The sequence below is a fragment of the Saccostrea cucullata genome, unplaced genomic scaffold, assembly GCF_032062105.1.
Source record: "Saccostrea cucullata isolate Sc308-1 unplaced genomic scaffold, CSIRO_AGI_Scuc_v1 ctg1273, whole genome shotgun sequence".
In the NCBI taxonomy this organism is placed as follows: domain Eukaryota; kingdom Metazoa; phylum Mollusca; class Bivalvia; order Ostreida; family Ostreidae; genus Saccostrea; species Saccostrea cuccullata.
The window spans coordinates 65,001-91,913 of NW_026925750.1; the positions used below are offsets into that span (position 1 = coordinate 65,001).

Sequence of the window (26,913 nt, forward strand, 5' to 3'; positions counted from 1 at the left end):
TATATTCGCGCGAAATATGTACTTTATGTTTATAATTACATAAACTTCTCTTTCAAACTAAAGTCGACAAACCATTAATGTTTGCGACAAGAATTTTCAAGAAAACGTCATCCGTTCGATCAGTTCGCTATAGGCAGTAGAGACGCAAGAATTAACATTAGTAATGGCTACACCCGAGTCCCCAGGTTTCACAACAGAATGCTGATATAGTGTACATAAATTCTATATATATGTGCAAAAAAAGAAAAATATTCTGTTCTGAAATGAAAAAAAAGATCTGTACGTCATGGCGCTACATATTTTGAAACTTTTCGGTATATTCAAATCGATTATAGATATACGAGCATTTGCAGTTGTTTATCAAGTAAACCTTAAACATTACGTGAATAATGAATTATTGGAGGAGCTAAAATACGATAGTTAATCCATAAGAACGTATCATGCAAAATTTAATTTAATAATTAGTTTAATTTTCTGAACACTCTTCAAGCTAAAATGATTAAAAAAAAAATCACCAATAAAAAAATTGGCACTCCATATGCTCGAATTCAGCCTCTGTGTAGGATGCAGGTGTTTAAAGGGGTCATGACCCCATATGATTTTCATAGTTTTCAAATTTTATAAGAAGAGGAAAGTATAATATGTGCCAGACTCTCTGGAAAACATGGACCCCGGTAAAATGATAAGGAGAGTCATTTATATACCAGTGGTATACCAAGGTTATCAACTTTTCCTTCGACCCAAACCCAATATTTTTTTTAGGTTGGGACAACCTGTTTGGACTTCTTTTTTAAATTTAATCTTGTCAATAAATTTTCTATATAGAATTTTATTATATTTAATTAGGAAATGACTCCTTAGGGGGGAAATCTTACCATTATCCATACTTCCTGCAATCTACAATAATTAATTAATTAATTAATAAAAAAAAATAAATAAATAAATAAATAAAAGTAAAATAAAATAAAATAAAATAAAATAAAATAAAATAAAATAAAATAAAATAAAATAAAATAGAATGAATGAATGAATGAATGAATGAATGAATGAATGAATGAATGAATGAATGAATGAATGAATTATTAAGGAAAAACTCTGCTAGTGAAATTAAACTACTGTTTTTTAATTAATGCACTAAATCATCTTCGCTAGCCAAGGGTTTCTGATACGCTACTCTCCTCATAATCCCTGATTATTAGGAGAGTAGCTAGCTGCAGATCTGTTTTTTTTTCTTTTTGTTTTTTTTTTTTTCGGAGAGCTACATGGATCTGCAGCTAGAGAGTAGCGTATCAGAAACCCTTGGCTAGCAAAGATGGTACTGAACATTTGTTTAAAATCTTTGTTTGTTAGGCTAATTTTTTCCTCCCTCCCTCGTACGTTTTGAACTTACGATATGACGTTAAACGTAGAAGTATTTTTGAACAGCCTATAAATAGTGTCAAATAATTTTTTCCGGAGTTCTAATGCCTTACCATGTAAGGTTTCATATTGTTCTTTATCTTATTATTTTTAAGCATAAAAAATCGCTTTTATATTCTAGTATAAGAAATCTAAATATAATCACAGTCGTTGATGAAAACAGTATTATATTTGTTTTTCTCTTTGTTATTTTTTGTTAATAAATTTTATCCAATCGGTTGCTGTTTTGTTCGCAACTCAAATGTAAACAATATGGCGGATAAGGAAAAGCAGTCGTCATGGTAGATACCACGCTTTGAGTGAAAAGTAGTGAAGTTAGAACGTTGCATTACATTTGAACTTATTGTATGGGTTGACAGCTTGTGTTCATTGACATGAATTACAGGTATGTGTAAAAAATGAGCATTGATATTTTACGCAATTAGCCCGGTTTTGCATGACCTTTTTACACTTTATGCACATAGCTGATCACTACATAAAATCAATATGCGGTTAACTTTTTTCAATGTCTTGCAAAAAAAATGAATCTTTCGTATAGATGGAAGCAGTAGAACGTCCCCATACAAGTCGAGGTATACGCTCTCGAGCACGACGTCCCCCTTCAAGGGGTGGAAGACAGATAGAACAGTTGCTGAATGATGAAGGTGAAGAAAATGGAAGGCCTGCATCTCGACGAGGATTTACTCCAGAGACGTATGACAGGTGAAAATACATAAATTTAAAAAAAAAAAAAACATATCTTTATATGTATTGTAAAACAATTAAAAATGTCTTCGAAAGTCTCTCTTGTGTGTAATCTAAGACATATAAATAACATTTTTTGTCTCTTGAGTAATTTGAGAAATTTCTAATTGACTAGAAATTGCATGAATAGTATTGGGGAAGGGGGATTCTTTTATGGAGAAAAAAAATGTAAATATCCATGCATTATATTTATTTTTTAGAGAGGATTATGATGAATTTTCAAGACAGAGCCATGTATTTGAGAGACAATTAACACCAGAATATGGAAGTCCTCCTGGAATTATGTCTGGGCATATGTCTCCCCACCAACAAAGGAACTCCCCAGCCTTCAGGGAGAGCCCTTACTCACACAGGGGCTACCGACCTCACAGGGACAGCCCCTTAATTCACAGCCCTACCCATCAGGAATCTCCTCACAACACCCCATTTGAAAGACCCTCCTCCAGGAGAAAAGGGGATGTTCCAGATTTTGGAAGACAGTACAGCCTCTCACCTACTCATCATGAGGATCACCATTATGGTTCTTCACCGACAGAGAGGCATCATGTTTCTTCACCTTCAGAAAGACATTACAGCCCCTCCCCTAACCATGGGCACCCCGACCATAGATATGGGGGCCAACATGCCTACGATAGCAACCAGCAAGCTGGTAAGTTTTGTTAGTTTATATTTAAGTTAACTTTGAACCTAAATGTCTTATTGACATCACAATATTGTTTAATTAAGATTTTAAAAACTAGGATAGAATGATTTTTTATTTGTATGCCTGTTCTTTTATCTTTGAAAATAATAATTGGTGGAAATTAACTTGTCTGAGACTCCAATGTCTATTATTCATACAGGAGGTGGAAATGGATGTTGAATTGCTTTTATTCCCTAATTGTTCTAGATTTTGAGCATGGAGCACATTCTCCTAGGATGGAAGCCAATGTGTTATGTTTAGAGGAATCCTGGCCCCCATCTCCCAGAGAGAAACCTCCTACAGCCCGCCCAAAGTCTAGCCGAAAACGACTGAAAAGTGGGAGAAAGAAAAGGCATGAGCAGGAATCCAACCAGACCTACTCTGCTGTTGGTGAGGCTTTTGCTTTGTGTCTTTGTCATATAGATACAAGACAACAGAAACATTTTCAAACCTCTCAGGTGTTATTTCACACATAAGTGCATTAGAAGCTATAGCTAAAAACAAATTTCAATTTGACCTTTCATTTATTTTTTCCCTGTATAATTTAAGAGATCCAATAATTGAAGGAATTTTGTGTGTTTTTATGATTCTTGGTAATGCTGTTCAACACCAGCTAACAATTATAATACAATATAGTTTATAACAATATAGTTTTGTTAATTTTTCGTCGTGAATTAATTTTTTTTATGCAGACACACCAATACTCAGACCTCCCTCATCTCTCTCCAAGTACAAACCCCTTCCTGCAATAGGTGCTACATCACCTACGACCGACGATGTTGACGACATCTCCAAAAAGACACAGAGTGTGACGCTAGGACTCGGTGAAAGAACTCGAACTAGTTATTCCATAGACCTCTCCAAAAGAGAAGATCCATCTGAAAATGGTACTTCAAGAGAAAGTACTAGAAGAGAAAGTGTTGATCAGAGAAAGAGTGATCGACGAGAAAGCTTTGAACAAATTACTGACAGCAGGCGTCAAAGTTTTGACCAACCTGATTCACATAAAAAACTTTTAGAGTTTCCTAAGAAAGATGGATTTCAACCTCGCGACATCCCAACTGAGCCTGGTGAGACAGAACAGCGGATTTTGTTGGCTATTAGATTACCGGACGGAAGGAGACATCAAAGGTACTTCAGGTTAGTAGAGAAAATGGACACGGTGCTAAAATTTGCTGAGAATTTAACTGGGATGGAGTTGGGAGAACACAGGCTAGCATGTAATGCCCCCAAGGCAGTGTTTACAGATCTGACACAACTTATAGGGGAGTCCGGACTTCAGGATAGGACAGTTCTGTACCTCGAGGAGCTGGAGTGAAAAGACCCAGTCTCAAACACTCTGTACATCCCCTCTGTCTAACTTTTCAATCAAATCAACTTTATTTTTGACTCTATTATGTTTAGGCATATAAAACACTGTATACTGTACAAAAGGGTAGTTTTTGGTGCAAATTTAAAATTTTTAAAGCATGAACAAAATAAAACTTTGTCAAATTTTCGACTTTATAATAGACTAAGTTTAATCATATAAAAACACATACTATGCTTTATAAAAGGGTACTTTTTTGTGCAAATTCAAAATTTTTAATGCATTCCAAACTGAAATTTTGTCAGATTTAAGACAATATGTAATAAATCTCATGTATGTACAGGAAAAATGTTGAATTTTTAAAATTTATTTTTTTTGGGGGGGCTTCGTTTTATTATTATTTTTTTTTTTTGAAAGAAGAATTAATTTACTTTATTTTTTTCTCCAGTACATTTTGCTGAAGTTTTCGATTTATGTTTACATAAGCTTATAATGTTAATTTCTTTTAGAAGAAGGGTCACTGGGTAAAATTATGCATTGGGAAATAATTTTTATTCACATGTAAAACACAATTTTACTCTTACTTCTTTTTAAATAAAATCTCTCACATACCTCAGTGCTCATATTTTGCCTCAAACTTTTATATTTTAATATTTTTTTGTCTTTTTGTACATACAGTAAAACATTTATACTTATAATGAAGCAAAATCCTTGGCAGAGAATGTCAGAAGCATGTTTTACTGTACATATTAATTTTACATAAACAGTCAAACCTTGATATCTGAAATATGACGCAACAGAGATTACTTAAAAATACCTAATGGGTTAAAATACATAAAGAAAGTGACTGGAACTGCTAAATCACTTAGATTATTATCTCTGGTATTCATGGTATCAGGGTTTGAGATAATGAGGTTGAACTGTACATTTAAAACACAATGGAATAGTAACTTGAGCATGCATGGAGTACATGTAGCTCCATGAGTAACTCTCACGTAGTTATAACTTGTGCTGTATCTATCAGGGCTATGTAGTCAACTTTAGATCTCATTTTAGGATTTACAAATGTACCTCATTATATATAAAGCACACTGTGTGTGCATAGCATGGTACAAATGTTCTGGTGTTATTTAGAATGTTTGATTGAGTACACTGTATCTGGAATGTAACTTATATATGTTCATAATTAGAATGTATATGTATGGATCAAGGAATTCGTTCGGACTTTTTAACTAGGTCATTTAATTTATCAGGTGACCATAGACTTTATTGTTGTTGCTTTTTATTAGTCTTTAACACTTTCTTGTTTGTTACGATTGAGAGAAAGCAGTGATATTAAAAACTGTGATATATTTCTTGACTTTTAACATATGTATGGTTTTCATTCCATTGGTTTAATTATTATTATCTTAAAGTTGAATTCGTAACATTTATTGGGTTTGCATCAAATAATTAGGTAGCATTTATTTTATGGTATATTTTATGTCCATAACTCTAGGTAGTGCTAGCATGTGTAAGTTTTTTTTTCACAAGAAATTTTGTGTACTTTTTCTCCTGCATGTATTAATACAACAGTTCTAAAAAATAGCAGGATAAATTTTATCTATTGGTAAAATTACCTACTGTGTGAAATCATTAATGTTCATAGGAGTTTGATTTTTGTTTCTTTTTTGATATATGAAAGATCAAACCATGAATTTGTGTCTAGCAGGAAATGTAAAAATTTCACATCTAAAGCTATGTAACATTTCTTGAACCATGAAATCAATTTCCCAAAACCAGTACTTTTCCTTCAAACCATGATTTTTGACTTTAAAAACAGAACATGAGTTTTAGATAAATATAGTGCATACATGCAAATAGGAAATATATATAGTACAGTAAGTAGCAATTTTCATAGATGGCAAAGACTTGGCATATAACCTAATAAATACTTTTATATGGTAACCCAGCAGATAAAAAAAATCAGTTTATCATCTGAAAAATGGGCAAGTTTTCCCTATGTAAATTGTAAGTTAAAGATGCAACCTATATTTTGAACAGATTTAAATTACATATGTAAGATGCACAGGCACCTGACGTTACTTTTTTTCTTTTAAAAAAAAATATATACCCATATTTTTTTTATTAAAAAAAATACCCCCGGTAAGTAACGTCAGATGCCTGTGGTAAGATGTGGTTGCATGCATTGACCACAGTTTTGCCCAACATATTTGGAATTAAATTTTTGAGTGATTGAAAATGTGCCAAAATGTGTCATTTTATGCTATAAACTAGCATAAACATTTATATACACTCTAACCTATATTTAATAGAGGATTTCTTCATTAGTAAATTAATTATTTGATATACATGTCCTTTTAATTGATTTGTACTTCATATTAATTTGGATATGTCTGAAATGAATTTGCTGCAGATTAAACAAATTACACGAGGGTGGTAATAAACTGCCATCACAATTACAATATATAACTTGCAAGAATTTATATATTTTCCCCCCATTCACACGATATGTCTTGAGTGGATAAATATGGGCTAAAGCATCACTTTAAATGGAAGTTGGATTTAAATTTATGTTTGTTAATCATTGTTTTCACTTTGCAAAACTTTTCACTGCTACTTTGACTGTGCCATAGTCATAATAGGAAATAAATTATGTTTCATTGTCTTCTTTCTCTGTATTATAAAAATTGTGCAGGATGCAGACCTTTTCTCACCTGCCAGAACAACGAAATGACCCAACCTACTATTTGTTCCAAAAATATTCAGTGAATACATCTTCACACATTCAGTTAGTGTAACTGCATGGAAAGGAATGTAATGGATTTGAACAATTATTTTCAAAGGTATGCTGGTGAAACAATTGAAGAAACAACAATATACAATTTCTTGTCTGACTTTATTCCATTGAATATATCAACATTATACATTAAAATGTTCTGTTAAAAAAAACAAACTTCAAAAATGTCTGGCAATAACTGCTGTGAATGTCAAATGGAAGCCTTCATTTATTAATAGATGATTCCAAATGGAAGCTCACTGAACATTAACTTGATATATATGCACCATTCAAAGGGAAACCCTTATATATTGCATGTACTGTGTTGATAAGTACAAATTGGCAGTCCATACACAACAATTCTACCTACAAGTACTTGTATAAATTATGATTATTTCATGGTTACACTGGCAATATCAGTAGTTTTGACAATATACATTGTACCCTGAATTCACCTTCAAAATAATCTCAATGAAGACTTTCCTTTAAGTCAATTAAAATAAAAATTTCTATTAAAAAATCGAAAGCTTTATCTGTGGGTGTTTAAAGCCAACTTGCATGTTATGCTCATTAAAATTTGTAAAATATCAAAAATTGACTTTTTTATTTGTGCACAAAACTGCATCAAACAAAATTCTGAATTTTGAATATAATGAACAGTTTGCTTTGGTATTAAAATTAACCATGGAATCAATTAAAATCATCATATTATTCAATACAGTATCAAAATCTCCTTTCTGATTCTTCTTTACAAGCTGCATGTCTGTGTTTTTAAGGACTAGTGTTATGCAAAAAAAATTATATATATATATATATTATATATTCCAATCAAGAAAACATAGAGAAAACCCAGACCCTCGACTAGAACACTCAATACAATATGTATATATATTTATATATATACAATACATACATCAACAAATACAATATTTGGCACAATCATCTAATTCTAAAAAAAAATTGCCATAACAACACATTCTACATAATATTTTATCTACATATAAAAAATCTTCATTAAATACATCCATGTAATTTTCATCTCATGATGCAGATTTGGAGCATTAATTCACAGAGAGCTATATCTGAACTTTGCACCTTATAAATTTATATCTTAAAATCATATTCAAAAAAGAATGAAAAAAATTGCCAAAACAAGAAAAAATATGTAAACTGAATTCCTTAATGACAGGAATCAGATCATCAAAAGAGATTTTTGTTAATAAACAATGCTGATTAGAAACCAATTTTCTAGCTGTTGAATTCAATGCTGATAGAAAACTTTCTTTTAAAATATGAGCAGTATATGGTCGAACATTTACAAACACTTAGAAGACATGGAAGCTCTGTCATCACACACCTCGTAACGTGGAATAACATCTCTATATATAAACTGTGTATATATAATATATAAACTATAGATAATATGCACCTTGAGTGATTATGAGTATTCCTGTTTACCTACAGTAAAAGCTCCAATAAATTTCTAACTGGCAGCATCTAATAACAAAATCATAAACTTTAGAAGCAAATTATTGCCATGATCGAGTAAATATCATGGTGATAAAACATTCTCTTTTTCTTTAAAGCTTATCTAAATTGTAATGAGGAGTATTTAACAAAATGAAAATTTTGAGTAATTAAAATTCCTACTTAAATATAAAAACCTATTCTAAATTCTTCAAAATAATCACTATCAAATGCCATAGTTAAGTCAGCAGGATGGGTATTCAATAACTACCTCTAAATATTACAACAAAGACTTACTAGATGAAATTATTTAACAAACAGCCTTAAATTTACGAGACAAAATCCACTGACTAGAGATAATTCTGTGGCAGCATTGTATTATTGCATTATTACCTCACTTAGTAACATATTTAAAAGTTCTAATGATAATCATAACTCATACTGACATATAATGATATAGCACACCATGTACACCAAATAAAGAGATTACTAGCATTATGGCACGCTTCCACTTCTATACATCTCCAAACATGTATATAACGGAGAAATTGTCATGAAATTATTCTTAACAAAATAAATGTGATAACAAATTAAAGCAAAAATATACAGCACCCTTTTCAGCTTTTAGTGAACAATCTAAAAGAACTACTATAAATAGTATTTCTTCCATGAAATAGCTAAGTCAAATCTTGGCCACTGGTTATCATGAACACAAATGTATAAGTATGCATTGGTTTATAGAGTTACTTTACAAACATTTTTTTTCCTTTAAAAAAAACATTCTATTCATAAAATGGTACAAGAAAATCAACAACTACATGTAAATTAAATCATTTGGCAACACAAAACTTCACAGAGTAAAATTCATCTTGACACATCACCAATTTCCAGTGTATATCAATTAGGAAATGTTTACTAATCAACAAATGAGTTTAAATAACAAATAAAAAAAAAAAAATAACAAATCATGATTCACATATTGCCTTATCTTCACACACCCTTCTCGGCATAAAAACCTCAAATGTGCCCTCTTGAGTTTTAATGAAAACAGATCTTGGAATAAACCTCTGGAAAAAAAAAGAATTCCTTGGAGAAAGCAGACTAGTCAATACTGCAAGTCCATTGGCTAAAATCCCAGCCAATCATGTGTCTTCTGTACTCTGAACCACAGAAATTTTCCTCCTTTTAGCATAATGCTCCATTCTGTCTTCTAAACTGTCTGAAAGAGAAAGATAGAAAAACACTGCAATACCGTCAAATGCACTAGATGTGTGGCTGAGATAGAGTTGCTCCCCTTTAACTGTGCATAAAGTTTTCACCTTCAACATGGAAGAATTATATGTTTCTTTCCAAGAAATTATCTACTATTGTTAAACTTCATTAACTTTGACTGTTGAGCAAACTTTAGAGTAAAGGCTTAGAATTCTTACCACACAACTGTCTTTCTAGCAGAGGTTTGTGGACTTTGCCCTTCATTGGTACAATCCAATCGGCCTGGTTACAAACAGGACCACTCAAGTCAGCCCAGGGAGCAATGTCACTGTCTGTAGTGTGTAAAATAATACATTAGTAATATTCACCAGGAACTTAGCTTAAAATTCTATTACAATTGGACATCATTGTCAAAACATTTGGATTTAAATTCTTCAACAATAAACACAAATAGCATAATACTTAAAACAAGTACCTGTTTCAACCTTTGCTTTATCCATTTCCTCCAACATTTTCTTAATCATTGATGCCCTGTAGAATGATAATAAATTTATCAGACAAATGTCTCCTTAAAAACTGAAGAAAAAGACTTAAATTCAAAATAAAAATTTTATAAGTGTGAAAAATTTGCAAGCATTATTCAAACTGATGGCAGTGTCGCTTTTAACAGTTGTTTTAAAAAATTCAAAAACATCATCTGTATTAAGTTATATTTTAAAGATATTAGAAATGCGATTGTAGCTAAAATGACTTATCCCACAAGAACTGTTGTGTCCTACCTGATTATATGCTGTGCCCAGATCTGCTGTAAATGCTTAATATTCTCCTCATGCCAATCTGTAAAGAAAAAATACCAGTACTAAAATATAATCCTAGATAATGCAGCATTTCAACTTTTTATTAAAATTATTGCTTTCACATAAAGGTCACATCATTCATAAGATTGATTTACATTTAACTGCCAAGAGAAATATTATTTACCTGCTTCATATATCCATTCCATGTCGGCTGCAAACTCAGCATCAAAAAGATTCAAGGGCAGTTCTGGAAATGTTAAAATAAATCAAAATGAATTTCAATTTGTTTAAATATGTACTGCTTTTCCAGGTACTGTTTGCCAATTTCCTTCATTTTGTGTGTATGTCATGACAGTTATTTCAAAGCCCTCCAAAATGCTTACATACCTCTCCAAATTAATAAAATTATACAGTATAAGCTTACCTGAGGCCATTGTGTACTGTGGTTTTCTGGGATTCTTTTCAACGTCCAACAGCTCATCAATGATCTGTAAAAGAAAATCAAGACAATCATATATCAGAGTTATCTCCCTTGGTCTGTGCCTAATCACAATTTTCTCATGTCCACCAAATGTGACAAAGAAGATCCATTTGTACCTCAGGTTTTTCTTTTCCTTGACCAATCATGAACAACAGAGCCACAATACATCGGATCTGATGCCACAGGAATGCCAGGCCAACAATGGTCAGTTCACACATCTGATAACCCTCCTCCCTAATCACGGAAAAAAAAAACACCATATCATAACAACAAAATTCTATACAATACATTTGATCATTATTAGTTTACACATGATCATTTGATAGTTTATTTACAAGATATTCAAAAGAACACATCTTCACATAAGCAGTTGCCTTACCCTTCATCCACAGTCACTATTTCAGCAGATACTATTTTCCGTGTATAATTCACAACCCCATTTCCAACATCCATTTTACAGAAGTTCCTGTAATCATGTTCTCCAATCAGCTTGTCTACAGCTTCTTGCATCACCTATAAAATTCATTCATTTCCATTAGTTACACATACTTGTGCAGTTCAGGATTATTAATATCTATTCTACATTTTAGGGGGGGGAAGTAGATTTAACAGTAATTATTTATGCAAAATAACTTGTTTTAAATTACCTGTAAATTAAGGCTACCCTTTGGAAAGAAATACTTGTAGGTTCGCTTCTTGCAGTCAAATCTGCAAAGAAAAATAGAATGTTAACTTTTATTGCCAAGAAATTCCAATTCTTTGATCAAAGGAAACAATTACTGTAACAAAGAACCATGTACATCTCTGATACTAGTGATTAAAACTCCACTTCACTTTCATCGATAAACAGGGATTTTTTCTGAGTAACGAAATCTCACCTAGCACTAAAGCCTGGGTCTACCGGGGCCCAGGCCAGACACCTGATCTCGGGAGGAAGCACTTTATTGAGCAGGTAACAAAACCGCAACTCTGTAGCTTTATCTCCTACAAAGAAAATTACATATAATAGAGATAACCTACATTGTTTGTAGTCCAATCTATTTATTAATTTATTTATAATGTAAAAATTTTTTGCTTACAAAGAGTGATGGTCAGTAATTTCGAACCATATCATAGATACTTGTACTCAAGAAGTGACAGAAATTAGAATGTTAAATATGTACAAGTAATGATTGTAAACTTGGAAATACACTGTATTATACTGACTTTAAGTAACGCGGAACCATTCTGTTTACTTACCCGGCCGTTCCTGGGCCGTGCCATCTTCCCTGATCTTAACTCCGGTTCCTTCCACAAGATTGGTCCGGACATCAAGGGAGATAACCTAACAAACAGATTTCTGATCAGTACTACCTGTATCAAATTTTCAACATATGTACATGTACAAATGTACATATAAAATACAGGATTAACCTTATAAAAATGGGTCTACAAATAACTTGAAATTCTGATTTAGTTTCAAAACCTGTTTTTTCTATAGTACAACATTCATCTGCTTCTATTTTTATTTTTTCTAATTTTAAAAGAAGAAAACATTTAGAAGAAAATTATACAACATGCATCCTATCCTTTTATCTATTCTATAGTTTACATCTGTTGAACTGAGCATACCTGTCCAAAAGCACTGACGCCCTTGTCGGTGCGGCCACAGCGGTGGTAGTTGGAGGTTTCCCTGGACTCGATCAGCTTAGTCTTTAGGAGGGCCTCAAACAAGGCGGTCTCTATCGTCTTCTCTGTGTCCTCCTGTACAGCAAAGCCGTGGTAGTCCCAGCCCAGGTACAGGATCTTCAGGGCTATATGTCTCGTGTTGTATCTGTTTAATGCAGTCATTCTTTTTTTAAAACTGCATATTGCATGATTTTTAACACTATAGATACCAATCTTTACTTCTCCATCAATAAATTAAAAAAAACAAGAGGCCCATGGGCCACATCGCTCACCTGAGAAGCTTTGACCATTCTGTTCTTTACCAGATTTTACCCTTGTTATACATAATGCATCCCCACCCTACCCCACTGATCATAATTTAGACATTTTGAAATCTACACTACCCCATGATCCTTCCATGGGCACATATGTTTCAGCTTTTTTGGCCCAGTGGTTCCAGAGAAGAAGATTTTCAAAGATTTTTCCTATATATTTCTATGTAAAACTTTGATTCCCTATAATGGCCCTGCCCTTCCCCCGGGGGTCATGATTCCTACAATTTAGAATTGACACTACCCCAGGATGCTTCCACATAAGCTTCACTTTTTCTGGCCCAGTGGTTCTTGAGAAGAAGATTTTCAAAGATTTTTCCTATATATTTCTATATTAAACTTTGATTCCCCATTGTGGCCCCGCCCTTCCCCCTGGGGTCAAGATTTGAACAATTTAGAATCTACATTATACCAGGATGCCTCCACATAAGTTTCAGCTTTTCTGGCCCAGTGGTTCTTGAGAAGAAGATTTTCAAAGATTTTTCCTATATATTTCTATATTAAACTTTGGTTCCCCATTGTGGCCCCGCCCTTCCCCCGGGGGTCATGATTTGAACAATTTAGAATCTACATTATACCAATGCTTCCACATAAGTTTCAGCTTTTCTGGCCCAGTGGTTCTTGAGAAGAAGATTTTCAAAGATTTTTCCTATATATTTCTATGTAAAACTTTGATTCCCCATTGTGGCCCGCCCTTCCCCCGGGGGTCATGATGTGAACAATTTAGAATCTACACTATACCAGGATGCTTCCACATAAGTTTCGGCTTTTCTGGCCCAGTGGTTCTTGAGAAGAAGATTTTCAAAGATTTTTCCTATATATTTCTATATAAAACTTTGATTCCCCATTGTGGCCCCGCCCTTCCCCCGGGGGTCATGATTTGAACAATTTAGAATCTATACTACCCCAGGATGCTTCCACATAAGTTTCAGCTTTACTGGCCCAGTAGTTCTTGAGAAGAAGATTTTTTAATGACCCAACCCTATTTTTGTCTTTTCTTGATTATCTCCCCTTGCGAGGGGATATGTCCCTTCATTTTAACAATTTAAATTCCCCTTTACCCAAGGATGCTTTGTACCAAGTTTGGTTAAAATTGGCCCAGTGGTTCTTGAGAAGAAGTCGAAAATGTGAAAAGTTTACAGACGGACAGACAGACGGACAGACGGACGGACGGACAGACAGACAGACGGACGGACGGACGACGGACAAAATGTGATCAGAAAAGCTCACTTGAGCCTTCGGCTCAGGTGAGCTAAAAAAATTATTTCATATTTTTACATTGAACATTTTTTTAATTGTAAATACATTTTGTATAAAAAATTCACTGAAAAAAAAATAGCACTTTGATAAAAGCTTAAATGTGATGTCAACAGAAAACCCTCCTAAACCAGAGATTTATAGCAAATTATGCTTGGGTTCAGGTGTTCTAATCTTTCCAATAATTGAAAAGAAAATTAATAAGACCGTTTGACTGGTCAGTATCTAAATGTTCAGTACACGGATGGTTTAGACAAACATTGTCATTCCATTATATTGCACCTTACTTCTTTCGTTATAAAATAGTATGGTGTTTGTGGGGGAGGGGGATAAAATTGAAAATTCATTGCGTCCAAAAATTCACTTGGAGCTGATTGGCACAAAAATCCTGTCTTCTAGAAACCTCCACATCAAGGAAACCCTGATTTGAACCCTGAAGCAAACTAAACAACTTAAACTCTTACTTTTTAAAATCAAATTCTCTGCCTTTGGCCTTTTTCTTGATGTGACCTTCACCTTGACCTTTCAGGACGACATTTCTTAGCTGTTTTACATGGGACTCAAGCTGACGAACTCTTGTCATCAAATCCTGAAATGAACAAAGAAACATGAAAATATCTGGGAAAGTAACACATTATAGTATTTGTTTAAAATGTATTGATATCTATTTAATTTATTTCAATATTTTTAGGGTCGTACTGACCATTTTTTCAAAGAATTAACGTTAAGTAAACAATAATTAATTGTTTGGGGCTTTTTTTTGGTCGAAAATTTCTCTAGTTCAGTACCAGTAATTAAAATGATAATTATAATTATTTTCAATTAATGAAAAAGATTCATATGTAGAAAGACCAATTAAAAACATACATTATCAATCTTTTTTTCAATTTGAGTCTGGTAAAAATAATGTAATTAATCAGATATTCATTAATTCAACCCACAAAAGGTTAAAATAAACAACTCCGAACAAAATGCGCAATTTCTGTTCACACGATGAGGGAGATCACCCTTGTCTTTTACGAGTGGCAGGCCAGATTTTTGACCTGTCACCTGCACATTTATATACATTTCATTACTTTTCTGTGTATGTGTTACATCACTATACACCTTATGGCGCCTATTGTCGACCACTGACAACCCCACGTAAAACAAATCTTCACGAACACATGTTCGGAGCCCCAGCACAATCTAACAGTCCGAAATCATCCAGAATATTATTTTGTTTGGAGGGGATGAAGAAAATTCAAAATTCTGATATCATCTGGTGTTCATGAAAATTTAATTCTTTGTATTTTTTATTCTGAAAATTTAATTTCCCTTACAGGCACGCATAACCAATGAGAAAGCGTGCTGACCATAAATCATAGTATCTGTGGATACACAATATTATCATACACTGTCATCGACTATCTACTTCTTATATCACCAATAATGGAGATTAATTCACTATCTGCTATCTTCATCTTGATTATTTTACAGTAAGAACATAACTACTTTTCATGGCCCCGAGGAAAATACATAATGTTTTTCGGAGAAAATGTAAATGCATGTACCTTTGTGCACAGACTGCCACTGTATACCTGGCGACAGCTTTCTACGGTTAAAGGCATTTCAGTGGTAAAACACAAGTGGGTATAAAAAAAACTACTGGCAATTAATCACTTAAATTAGACAAATTTTATTCCTCATATCTTGGCAAAAGGAGCTTATGCAAATACAACTCATTTGTATTCAGTAAAAATGTCTATCTGGACTTTCGTTCACTTATCCCGGCTCGCATTAGATTGGAAAATGATAAAAGTCATTTCTAAATTGCTTCCTCTACCTTTTTTTGTTAGCAATCAATTATCAAAGTTTTTATATTAATAAATAAAAGTAGATGATTCTAGATACATAAGCTTTATTTTATCTTTATGTAAAATCATAGGCTGATAAATGGGGGATTTCCTCTCTAAATACACTCAGTACTAATGGATTCATTGAACGAGGACTGGTATTGATTAAGATGTCAAATAAGATATAGCCCCGACAAGGCGATTATGTCATCCCATCCATCACGATTTGTCAAGAGGGTGAATCTACCCACAGTTCTAAGTGTCATTCATTATCCAGTCACTCACAATGAATGTAATCACGTCTGAAATGCCACATATGTGGGTAATCTGAATGCAATAAATCAATATTAACAAATCTCAAGAGTTTACAAATTATATTCATTGGAGAATTTTTTTCATTGTTGTTATTTTGTTTTTCACTATTCATGAATACCCATAAAAAAGAGGATGGATTGAAGATGAAAGGGTATCCGATTCATTGTGGCTCAAATAATACCTCTTTATTTTTACTATAAATCTGTAGTTATATACATATATATTATCACATCGAAAAGAATATTCTTCAAATATCATTTTTGAAAGGTCATGCAATTTTTTAAAGGAAATACATATTTCTTTCAAGAATTAAAATATAAATTAATTTTTACAAATTCAGGAAAACAGCTCTACTATATGTGACATCTAGAATTATTCTCTAACTTATCCAAACCTCTCCTAATACCTAAAAAACAGCTTGTTTAAAAAGATCTAGGAAATTGCTAATTAAAACATGACAATACAACATCTACGCAACATCGGATAACATAATAAAACATGAAAGAACTGCCCGAGGGCTACGTTTTTTTGTGTTTTTCACTGAACAACCTTTTTCTCTCTTGACAAAGAGACGACTTGTACCCATAAGTACCAGACCCACAGTACCCATCCATCAAACTGACTTCTACAAACAATAACCTCATTTATCTTTCATTGCCAATTAACTGTGCAGCCCAATAAAATGGCTAATGTTTAGATATGTAAACTTCACATCCCCTAAACCATCATTTTTAATGCATAAATCAAGGAAAAAATTTTCCCTGCTTGAAAAAAACAACTTGTATAATCTAATCTGATGAAGCAGGGTAATGGTATTTAATCTGCATCCCTCATTCATATACATTGGAGTATTATCAACAAATGCCTCCAAACCTGGCAATGCTATCTGAAATTTTAATCAGGGTACCAGAGAGCTCTGCAATACGAGGGCGATACAGGCTACAGGGTATAACGGGCCTATATGTAGCGGAAACAGATTGATATCAAGGGATCAACTCCCATTAAAATGCAATGTATTCACTGAAAAACAAAGGGAGGGCCCTGTCAGATATTCAGGTTTCCCTATTTTTTTTTTTATTTTCATATCTACTGTAATTTGTACCTGCCTTACAAATACATTTACTACATTATTTATGATCAATGGCATATATTGTCTAAATTATGAAAATCTTGAAATGAAAACAGATTATTGGGGGTTTGTTCTAGAAATGAAACCCAGAAGTTTATACTAATTTCACAATTCTCCTGCAATGGGCCTCTTATTTTGGGGTATCCATAGTAAAGTATGGAGTCCTGCGGGTATGTGAATATATGAGCCATCTACCTCAAAGTTCTTTGTCTATTAAATTTCCCCCAGAGAAAACTTTTAACATTCCCATATACTCTTATCAAATGTTTCTGCCCATAAAAGATTTTTGCTTGGGTACCAATACAGTGCAGATGGGAAAACATTTAGAATTTTATACATGTAGTTACAGGTCTGAAAAGGCATCCGTTTTCCTGGCTGTAAAGTATCATTTAAATTTGATTAAGCAGGGTTGTCTCTAAGAATTGAAATAGCAGGGGACATTAAAAACATAGAAGGGCTGGTTGGGGTTCCTCCCTTTACAGAGGGTTGAAGGGGGGGATACCATAATAATGGGGGATTACATCATTATAAGTGGGGAAATTCCACAGCCCCCACGAGTCTTATTTTATGAAACTGATTTCCACTGGAAAAGTGGACAATAAATATTTCCTCCTTTCTCCCCATCTTTTCAAAAACTGCTTTATTAATAATGTCCCTACTTTTCCCATCCTGTTTCCAACCCACTGTGGTGTACATACCGTGTAATGAGCTATCTTACCCGCTAGCTGTCTGGGCTCCCCCGAAAAAAAAAACTATTATTGACCCCCCAAGAAAATTCAATAAAGTAACCATGGCAATGAAAATTATGGGTGAAAAAATTTTGTGGCTTACGGCCATTGGGGATGGATTATATTTGGACAAACTTGCAGTATATGACAACATGGAAGACAAGCCATCAATATCCTGTGGTACTGTGTTGACACTCAAGGTTGCATGCACCAACCATTTCACATCAGTTCATAAAGTTAAAATGAACCAGGATTTTTCTATTACACCATTCAGGTGAACGATCCAGGAACACTAGCTGTAATAATTAGTGTATATGTATCCTAAAATTCAGGACTTAATTCATAAGTGCTTAACCTTGTCATGTACCCTAATTGATTCTTAACGGTATATAGATGTATGTATTTCTTTTTCAGAACTTAAAAAAATTCAGTCTTTAAAGAAAAACTACAACTTCTTGAGACATTACCATCATTTCACTCTGAGACTTAATTTTTTTTTCTAATTTATTTTTACATTCTTTTTTGTTTGTACATTAAATATGCATATCAAGAAACTATCAGGCATGAAATAAAAATTATTTGCCAAGATTTTTTTCTTATTTAATTCCTAATTCCTTATTGTCTGCATATCTGATATCTATTTGAGTCCTACAATTTTTTAAAGATGAAATTTAATTGCCAAGAATCATCAGCATATTCAATCATTTGAAATATTGCTTGTAGATATTAATACAATAAAAACCCACTTTAATTAAGATGACGAAACTCCCCAAAATTAAAAATCAGTTCACAATCTAAATTGCATCGATCATCAAAAACACTCTCTCTCCCCCAAAAAAATCCCCTTGTCCTCCTAATCGATAACAGACCCAGAGAAACCAAGATATTGATATTTTCTTAAATGCTCTTTTTTTCACCCTGCTATAGTGGAGAAACATCTTGTCTGTAATATGGAATTAGACATTATACCCCAACTGTGCCATGTCTTATTAGAATATTTCCTTTGTGTACGGATCAATTTCTTAAGATGTAACCACATATGGGCCCTCATGCTACACAAAAGTTTCAGGGTGTTTTCACTATCCCTATCCACAATAACAAACTGCCATGTTATAAGCTGTGGACCATTATTAAGAGAGTTCAAGTAACTTGTGACCACTTTTAAAGCAACTTCCTCTGCAGTTTTCAATGAAAAACTTTACCTCCTTACATTACTAGAAACCAAATTGGACAGGAAAATGAAAGTCCAATTGTGTCACTTTAAATAAACTATGTTATTTTGAAAAGTGTAAAATCATTAATACTCAATTCCTAGAAATCAAATTACTATCTAATATGTAATTTTACATGAGTTTTAAGTGTTTTCCAGTAGACTGGTTTCAACTGAATAAGTTTCCATAAAATGGAACTTTTGGAACCATAAACACAACTGTATGTCCAGTTCTAACAATAGAATATTTCAAAATTAATTCTCATAAATAATTATAATGCAGAATAGACCAATAATAACCAAGCATTTCCTTTTTTAAAAATATTTAAAAAGAATAATTTTTTTCATGAAAAATACATATATATTAACCTAATACATAATTAAAAAGCTCATCCTGACCAAAATTGTGAATGAAGATTATAGACATGGCCCCCTTTACAGTGTTTATATAAATTAAAGTTTAGAAACTTGCCTGAAATAACCCTTAACTTTCAGAGGATAAGTAGCTACTGTTAGAAGTCATAACAGGATATAAACACAAGTGTGTCTCAATGGCATAAAAATTAGTAACTGCACTTATAATCAGTACAAAAACGATCTTGTGACTTTCTTTCTTACAAGTCGTTAAGATTAATTAATCTACAAGCTGAAAAGAAAAAGATTAGGTAAAATCTTTGTAGCTATGATAGAGTACAAGTTTTGCATAAAATGAACTTTAAGCTGAATATGAATGCATATACAGTATAAAATTCAAAAATTCAAATATATCACAGTTCGGCATTTTACCCATTACATACGGGTTGCTCTAACTGTTATCTTATTTGGACCTCAAATAAGCCAGTGGGTTTTCATGCTTTGGAAATAAGATACCCTTCACCATAAGGTTATCAGCTAATTCCCATGAACCTTGAAAATTTTTTTGACCTTTTGAGGTCAGAATTACTTTATTTGTTTGAAAAGCCTTACTCCATTGCATGCAGGGTTCTGTTTTTCCAAGGATGCCTTGGATTAGGGAAACACTGTACACCCGATTGATATTTAATTAAGGCACATGAACAAGACAAAATGCGTAGACATGCAATATACAGCTTTGTCTTGTACCTGGGCCTCAGTGGAGCCCTCTACCTTGTCTGCTTTTCCGTTTTCCGTTGTCGGATCATCGTCCCAGATGTACGTGTAACCATTCTCCATCTCTCCCTCAGAAATAAGCTGTCTCAAATTGTCACTCATTTCTTCATCCTTTTGGTTTGACTGAACTCCCAGGCACCTGTCCAGTTCCCGCTTGGCCACAAAGTCTCGGAGCTCTCGTCTAACATTGGTTTCTGGCATTCCTCTTTGGTTTCCATTCCTGTGAGCACTTTGGTTGTCAATGTTGCACAGCGTTGTAGAGTCGGCAACATCTTGTTTGCTTTGGTTCTCTTTCAGAGAGGCGTTTATCACCTGGTAAGGGGTGAATTTCTTTCTAGCTTTGGCTCTGCTTGGACTAGATGTCTTTGGTGTGAGTGAATGAAAGCTGTCATTAGAACTTGACTCCAAAGAGTCTGTAGGACTATGTCTGTCCTGATAACCATTGTCTTGGGGTTCCCTTTTCATTTTCACCAGTGGAAGTGGAACATCTTGTTGGTTAAATTCAGGTATCACCATTCCCATATAAGGGGCATCACGGCTTTGAAGATTTGTCCCTGCTGTCATGAACAATGGCAAGTTTGGGGTTGTAAAAACTGCTTGTTGGCTAATAACTGGCAAGTTAACTGGCAAATTCATTGATGGGGTTGTAAAAATAGCATTTGGCAAAGCATTGTGGAAAGAGTTCGGCAAGGTATTGGGCATAGCAATTGTAACTTGTGGCACCATGGTCACAAAGTCTGTTGGGCCATTCATGTGATGAGGGTTGTTTGGTGAGGGTGACTTGGTATGCATCATTTTGAGATCATTACTAGGGGAGCTAGACACGTCCTCTGATTTCTGGGTGCTGGGGGACAGGCTAGACGGGGTGGGAACAGAGTCATTCAGGGAACCAAACTGATCGTGGTCTCCCAGCACTTCCACAAACCAGTGGTTGACATATCCTAAACGCATGGTCAGTTTTACTCGGTAGCTACACTTGTGTCCCCTCATTTTGGTTTTTTCACAACCTGCAATGCAAAGTGACATAAATAAATTTTTGGTTTATTTTTTAATGTACTAGTACAAACTATTTATCAAACATAAGATCAACAACTTGTTACACTTGAGCTGAAAGACATATGCAAATCAAAGCAGCGCTACCCTTTTTGCAGCCTGCATATCATTCCTACAAAAAGGCTGCATGGTTTACAACTTTATGCATACTGATGAAGTACTGCATCATTGAATACATCTTTATCCATTTAGTATTCCATAGGCACTGCACCCATAAACCAAAAAAAAAAAATCAATATTCATCTAATGAAGTCATTACCACAGTGATATAAAATGCAAATGAACAGTGTGGGATATGTGTGACATAGAAGCTGCCTGGAGACTTTTCCACCCTCATCCTGGCTGAGCTCAATCCAAATGATAATTTGATGCACCGAGTACGAGACTAATTTAAAACAATTTTAGTGACTATATCAATACACAGGCCACCAGTAGAATGCCTGTATTGTAGATTGGTGTCATCATCATTATAAACTGTGTGTAATTTTGACATTGAACCAAGCATTCAATAACACCAACACATGAGGAATGGCTGTCCTGTTTGCCTTGCGTGTTGTGTAGCATCTTTTTTTTTTATACAAAAATTTACATTGAATAATATGGGCCACTTTTTCTTTCCAATCAAATTATCTTAATAGTTCTGCTACTTCCCCTCCCCCAAGAAATTTAACCATTTTTTAAATAATTTTATATTACATCACATTTGTATCAGGAAAAGAATTGCTGTTTTTAAAAATTCTTAAACCAAGTTTCTTGAATGATTTACAACTTCTTGGCCAATCATTTAACTGTCACATGACAATACATATCTTTCTGTCTCATGCAATTCATCCACTTATACTTAACCTTAGGTTTCTTATTTTAAACCACTTGGAAATACAATGTATAAAAAAAAATAATTGTGATTTTGTCATGAGGATAACTGTTTTGTATGCAGAATGAAAGACAATCAGTTTGAATCTATTTTTGGCCCAATAGCATATGAAACAGAAAAAATGCAAAATACAATCATGTGAACCTGTGTGGACATTACAAATTCTACATGGTTGCTGACTTAATTTAGTTATGTAATACATCTATTTTTATAACATAGCATCATGTTTGTAACATCTTTAACTTAAACATCCAGTGATCAGAAATTTTCAAATTTGAATTTTAAAATAAGTTCCACTAACCTGCGACACACTCTCCGTATCCCCCACAGGCCCGCTTACAAGCCCCTGACCCACTGCAGTACAGAGTCTCCCGGGCTACGACAATCTGCTTGGCGTTCTTAGCCCTCCCTGCCCTGATGGTCCCATTGGTCAGCACCATACGGCCAAACTCCGTGTAGGAAAACTGGTCGTCCAGAAATGTCTTTCCTTTAATGACCTCCACATAGATTTTATGAACCTCCCGCCCTTTCCTTAACATGTTGGCTCTCTCGAAGGTTGAAATCCCCGAGAGGTAGGACCAAAGTTTGGCACATTGCACCAGCGTCCCTTTCCATGGGGGGCGAGGTTCTTCTGGAAGCACGCACTGATCTGGAAGAAGTTTTTCTGAGATGTTGGCTTTGACGTGGGGGGACCTGTCCCCTGGCATGATGCTGGGGTCTGGGAGGAGCTTGGAGGTGAGGAGGGTGGGGGCAGAGGAGGGGGAGTCAGCGTTCTCAGCTCCCTGGAGGAGTTCTGTACATTTTTCTGCCAGGTTTTCACCCTCCAAGTTTGAAGATGTGGAAGATGGACTTGCCTACAGCCGTATAAGTTCAAAGTAAATAAATCATGCATATGAAGAAAATTTCAATTCACCTTAGTTAGTAATTAATTAAAAAAAAGAAAATATTTTTTAAAAGCCTTATAATAATCTTCCTTGTACATGCTTTGTCTTTCAAATCCAATGACAAATATCCTTAGTTAAAACCTTTTATTAATCCCTACAACTTTTGCATCTTTTCAGACGACTCTCAAACGTCATCAAGCTATTTTCTTCTTACAGAAGTATGTGCAAATAATGGTATATTTCACCTGTGGTCCAAAGCAACAGGATTCACCCACCCAATGCATTACTTTCTTCTCTAACACATTATTGTCTCTACTTTACCAAACCAATGTTATTAGTTCCAAATTCATAAATTTCAAGTACCCTATTAATTTCTAGAAAAATTACATAATCATGCCACAATAGGGAAAGATGAAATGAGCCTGATAATACTGGTATATTTTTAAACTCTAATTCTAACAGTCTATGCATTTTTCCAAATGCAGAATAAAATGAAAAAAAAAAAATCTAAAATGTCTATTATTATGAAAAATAAAACAAAAGCATGCCAAAGACTAGAGTACTGTATAAAAGGCATATTCAATAGAATTGTATGCTATATGGAAAATTTGATGTGTGCAAGAAACATCACTATAAGCAGGATTACAGATTACACATATTTTACATCAATAAAATGCTTTGTACAGTTTGAGCCATTTGCACTGAAGTTGGATAAATCTGTTGCAGTAGATTTTTATAAGAGATGAAGAGACATGCTTATTGTCAAAATGTGTATTATCTTTGTAATGGTAATGTCATATATGTAAGCCACAGAGTAAAATTTCATAGTGATAATTCTATTCCATTTCCACTTCTTGTCAAAAACAAAGAGAATCTCATTTTGGTATTTCAGGTGTGTATTGATGTTTATATTAATTCTGGAGACCCAAGGCATTCAAGTAAATGTATATTAGTGTGAATTTCACCTATTAAGAGAAAGTTTTAAAGTGTTAATTTTGATGTACAAGTTCAAAATTTTTTTGAAAAAGTGTGAAATGTTAGCCACATGTACCACATATCCCATACCAAAATGAGCTTCTACATTTATTTAACATCAGAGTAACATTCATACCATGCAGTTTATTCAATATTTTTCTTTGTTTTAACTTTTTTCTTCCTGACACCCGGTTGCCGAGACATCACCCATCACCAAACCTAACACCATCCTCCTCCTTGCTCCGCGGGGCAGGAACAAACACCTTCAGACGCCGCAAAGACAGGTAAAAAATAAAGCTATATCTCAAACACGAAAGAGGCAAACAGCGGATATAAAATAGGCATTCCTCATGCAAATAATATTTGTTTGTTTTCCAGAAAACCCTGTATTTTTTTTTTTTGGACCACCTATAACAGAGTAGGAAACCAGGAAAATAAAACAATGTATTATCATAAAACAAAGAGCATTGTGGTACATTCTCTGCTCACCCATGCATGACAGGACATAACCCATGCAAAAGAGACCATGCAAGTCACTCTTAACTATCGCTCTGTCATATTTCAGCTCGTAAAATCCCCAAACCTCCGTTACCCATAATGGGATGGATAATAAGACAATACCTTTTTGGGCCATCTTTGCAAATAGCATTCCCTTAATTCATGTACCAGACTTATTCAGACAATATATTAATGTACTGCAAAGGTCTGAGTATTGAACACTTGACTGTGTAACATGTTTAATACAGACGCAGTCAATTTATCAAGAATAGTACATTTTAAAAGTTTTTTTTTAATTATCTATCTTTCAAGACATCAAATGTCTTTTATTTGTCGCAAACTTACAATGAAACCTACGTCTTGGTGAAGATGTAAAAAGTTTCCTGATGAAAACATTTGTCCCAAGAACCATGATAAAATACTTGTATATCAATCAGTTTAGCTTTTTGAGCACAAATGTTAATACAATTTTTCATAACAAATATTGAAGCTCCTTAAACATGTTAAAAGTATCTGAAAATCAAGTTCAATAGTAAAATCTGTTAAACTTATTATTAAAATTGTTAAAATTAACCTAAATAAGTTTCTTTGAAAAATAAAGAAAACATCAAATACACTTCTCCTATGAAAATCCACAAAGTCCCTGTAAAATTATAACTGTGTAATACATAAATTTGCAGGAATGCTGTGGGGATTTTTACATCAGACACAGATTGTAGTTTGACATATAAATCAAGCCTGTCCCCTACTGTGCTACATGACCACAGGGCTGGGTATCAGCTGGGTTGATTATGTAATGTAATTGCCAAGTGATGACTTAATGATAAATTGGATACAAATATGTATGACATTATTAAGATATTAAAATATCATGTTGCACACAGAGCCACAGGGGTACTCTGGGTACAGAATTCCTCTCCAATGATGGAGTAGAAAATCTTAATCATTACAAACTGATATGCTGATATACAATGACAAAGTAGGCAGAGTTTTAAACCAAGGTTCTTTTTTTCAATAAATTAATTCAAAGTTAAAATTTTGAAAATCTATTAAAAAGAGCTTAATATCAAAATAAATTAGTTCAATTTTTAAGTGTTTACTGTAACTCTAAAAATAGGCATATAGAGTGTCACTGCCTTTCCTTATCTTGTCTAAAAACAAGAGAAACGTCTAGCTGACGGTTTTATACTTTTGATCCTTTCAAGTTGACAAAATGATATATTGTGTCTGTTTTCGTCGTATGTATATTCGCAATTTGTATGTGGATAAAACTCCGCCCCCCTTGACGTCATGCTTCAATGATTCCGATAATGAAATGGCTGCGAAAAGGAAAGTCACGGACGAATGGTTTCGTTATAACGGAACACCCGAGCCATAACCCCGTAATCTGTGTCGACAATACAAGATAAAAATCTACATATGATGCGATAGATTAGTAAACAAAACGGACATTAAACAAGGCATTCTACAGCATGCGAAGCCAAAAATACCGACAACTTAACGCTACGTGTAATATTTACCAGGGTATGTAGATTGAGAGCCATGCATTAGATAAACAGCTGGTCAAATTCTCTACCCATTCTCTCATTCCCTACGCTTCAAACGACGTCTAAAAATGATTTCCTCTAGATTTTGTCAGTATAATTAAATGAATCAGTAAATGAATTAAAATATAATGTGTCCTACCTCTCTGGACAATTCCTCCAGCTTAGCGGGTGTCGATTTTTCGCCGAGTAAGTTCGGCACGTCTGTCTCGGGTGCTGCCATGTTTTCGTTTAATCTTCGGTGTACTTCATTTCCGTCACGTGACTTAGCGCGGGTTGGGTGAGAGGCATACCCAATAAATCAGGGGTAATTTTTAAATAAATTAAATACAATGTGATTAATGGGTAAATAGTCGATAGCACTTGAATTTTATTGGATTGCTTGAGGTGTAAATGTAGATAGATGTGTTGACAGGATTTATGTCGTGTATTTCCTTATCACATAGGTAGATCAAGGTGCGCGGTAATGACACAACCCCATAACAAGTACCTTCGATTCATGAATAGGGATTTTTTAAAGGTAAAACAGAAAGTAGAAACAGAAACGAGTGTATTTTCTATTGATACTACAATTTTACTTATATTTACAGTTTGCTTAAATATAAGCACTATTA

The 26,913-nt window shown here is 33.9% G+C and overlaps 2 protein-coding genes across 4 annotated transcripts; one reads left to right on the plus strand and one right to left on the minus strand.

Moving 5' to 3' along the window:
• Positions 1 to 1,625: 1,625 nt before the first annotated feature.
• LOC134269701 (uncharacterized protein C2orf16-like) lies at positions 1,626 to 4,417 on the plus strand. Its single transcript, XM_062751907.1, has 5 exons — positions 1,626 to 1,804; positions 1,958 to 2,121; positions 2,364 to 2,812; positions 3,053 to 3,235; positions 3,538 to 4,417. The coding sequence occupies exons 2-5, from the start codon at positions 1,958 to 1,960 to the stop codon at positions 4,161 to 4,163; spliced, it is 1,422 nt and encodes a 473-aa protein (XP_062607891.1). The 5' UTR covers positions 1,626 to 1,804; the 3' UTR covers positions 4,164 to 4,417.
• Positions 4,418 to 7,034: 2,617 nt separating this feature from the next.
• On the minus strand, positions 7,035 to 26,701 carry LOC134269707 (uncharacterized). Of its 3 annotated transcripts, none has more exons than XM_062751913.1 (16): positions 26,442 to 26,701; positions 22,700 to 23,252; positions 20,445 to 21,478; positions 14,591 to 14,715; positions 12,502 to 12,703; positions 12,130 to 12,214; positions 11,769 to 11,874; positions 11,538 to 11,598; positions 11,270 to 11,403; positions 11,007 to 11,124; positions 10,834 to 10,897; positions 10,594 to 10,656; positions 10,392 to 10,449; positions 10,088 to 10,143; positions 9,831 to 9,944; positions 7,035 to 9,619 (listed from the first exon to the last, which is right to left on the minus strand). In XM_062751913.1, the coding sequence occupies exons 1-16, from the start codon at positions 26,520 to 26,522 to the stop codon at positions 9,543 to 9,545; spliced, it is 2,931 nt and encodes a 976-aa protein (XP_062607897.1). In that variant the 5' UTR covers positions 26,523 to 26,701; the 3' UTR covers positions 7,035 to 9,542. The 3 variants fall into 3 exon arrangements, with proteins under 3 accessions (XP_062607897.1, XP_062607898.1, XP_062607899.1); XM_062751914.1 differs by having other exon boundaries at positions 20,469 to 21,478; positions 26,442 to 26,699; XM_062751915.1 differs by lacking the exon at positions 26,442 to 26,701 and adding an exon at positions 24,394 to 24,495.
• Between the last annotated feature and the right edge of the window lie 212 nt (positions 26,702 to 26,913).

Coding starts and splice junctions, on each gene's coding strand:
- LOC134269707 (XM_062751913.1), bottom strand. CDS start 26,522: ATGGCAGCACCCGAGACAGACGTGCCGAACTTACTCGGCGAAAAATCG. Junction 23,253..26,441: donor TGGAGGAATTGTCCAGAGAG/GTAGGACACATT, acceptor ATACGGCTGTAG/GCAAGTCCATCTTCCACATC. Junction 9,620..9,830: donor GCTAGAAAGACAGTTGTGTG/GTAAGAATTCTA, acceptor TTTCTCTTTCAG/ACAGTTTAGAAGACAGAATG.
- LOC134269701 (XM_062751907.1), top strand. CDS start 1,958: ATGGAAGCAGTAGAACGTCCCCATACAAGTCGAGGTATACGCTCTCGA. Junction 2,122..2,363: donor ACTCCAGAGACGTATGACAG/GTGAAAATACAT, acceptor TTTATTTTTTAG/AGAGGATTATGATGAATTTT. Junction 2,813..3,052: donor CGATAGCAACCAGCAAGCTG/GTAAGTTTTGTT, acceptor TAATTGTTCTAG/ATTTTGAGCATGGAGCACAT.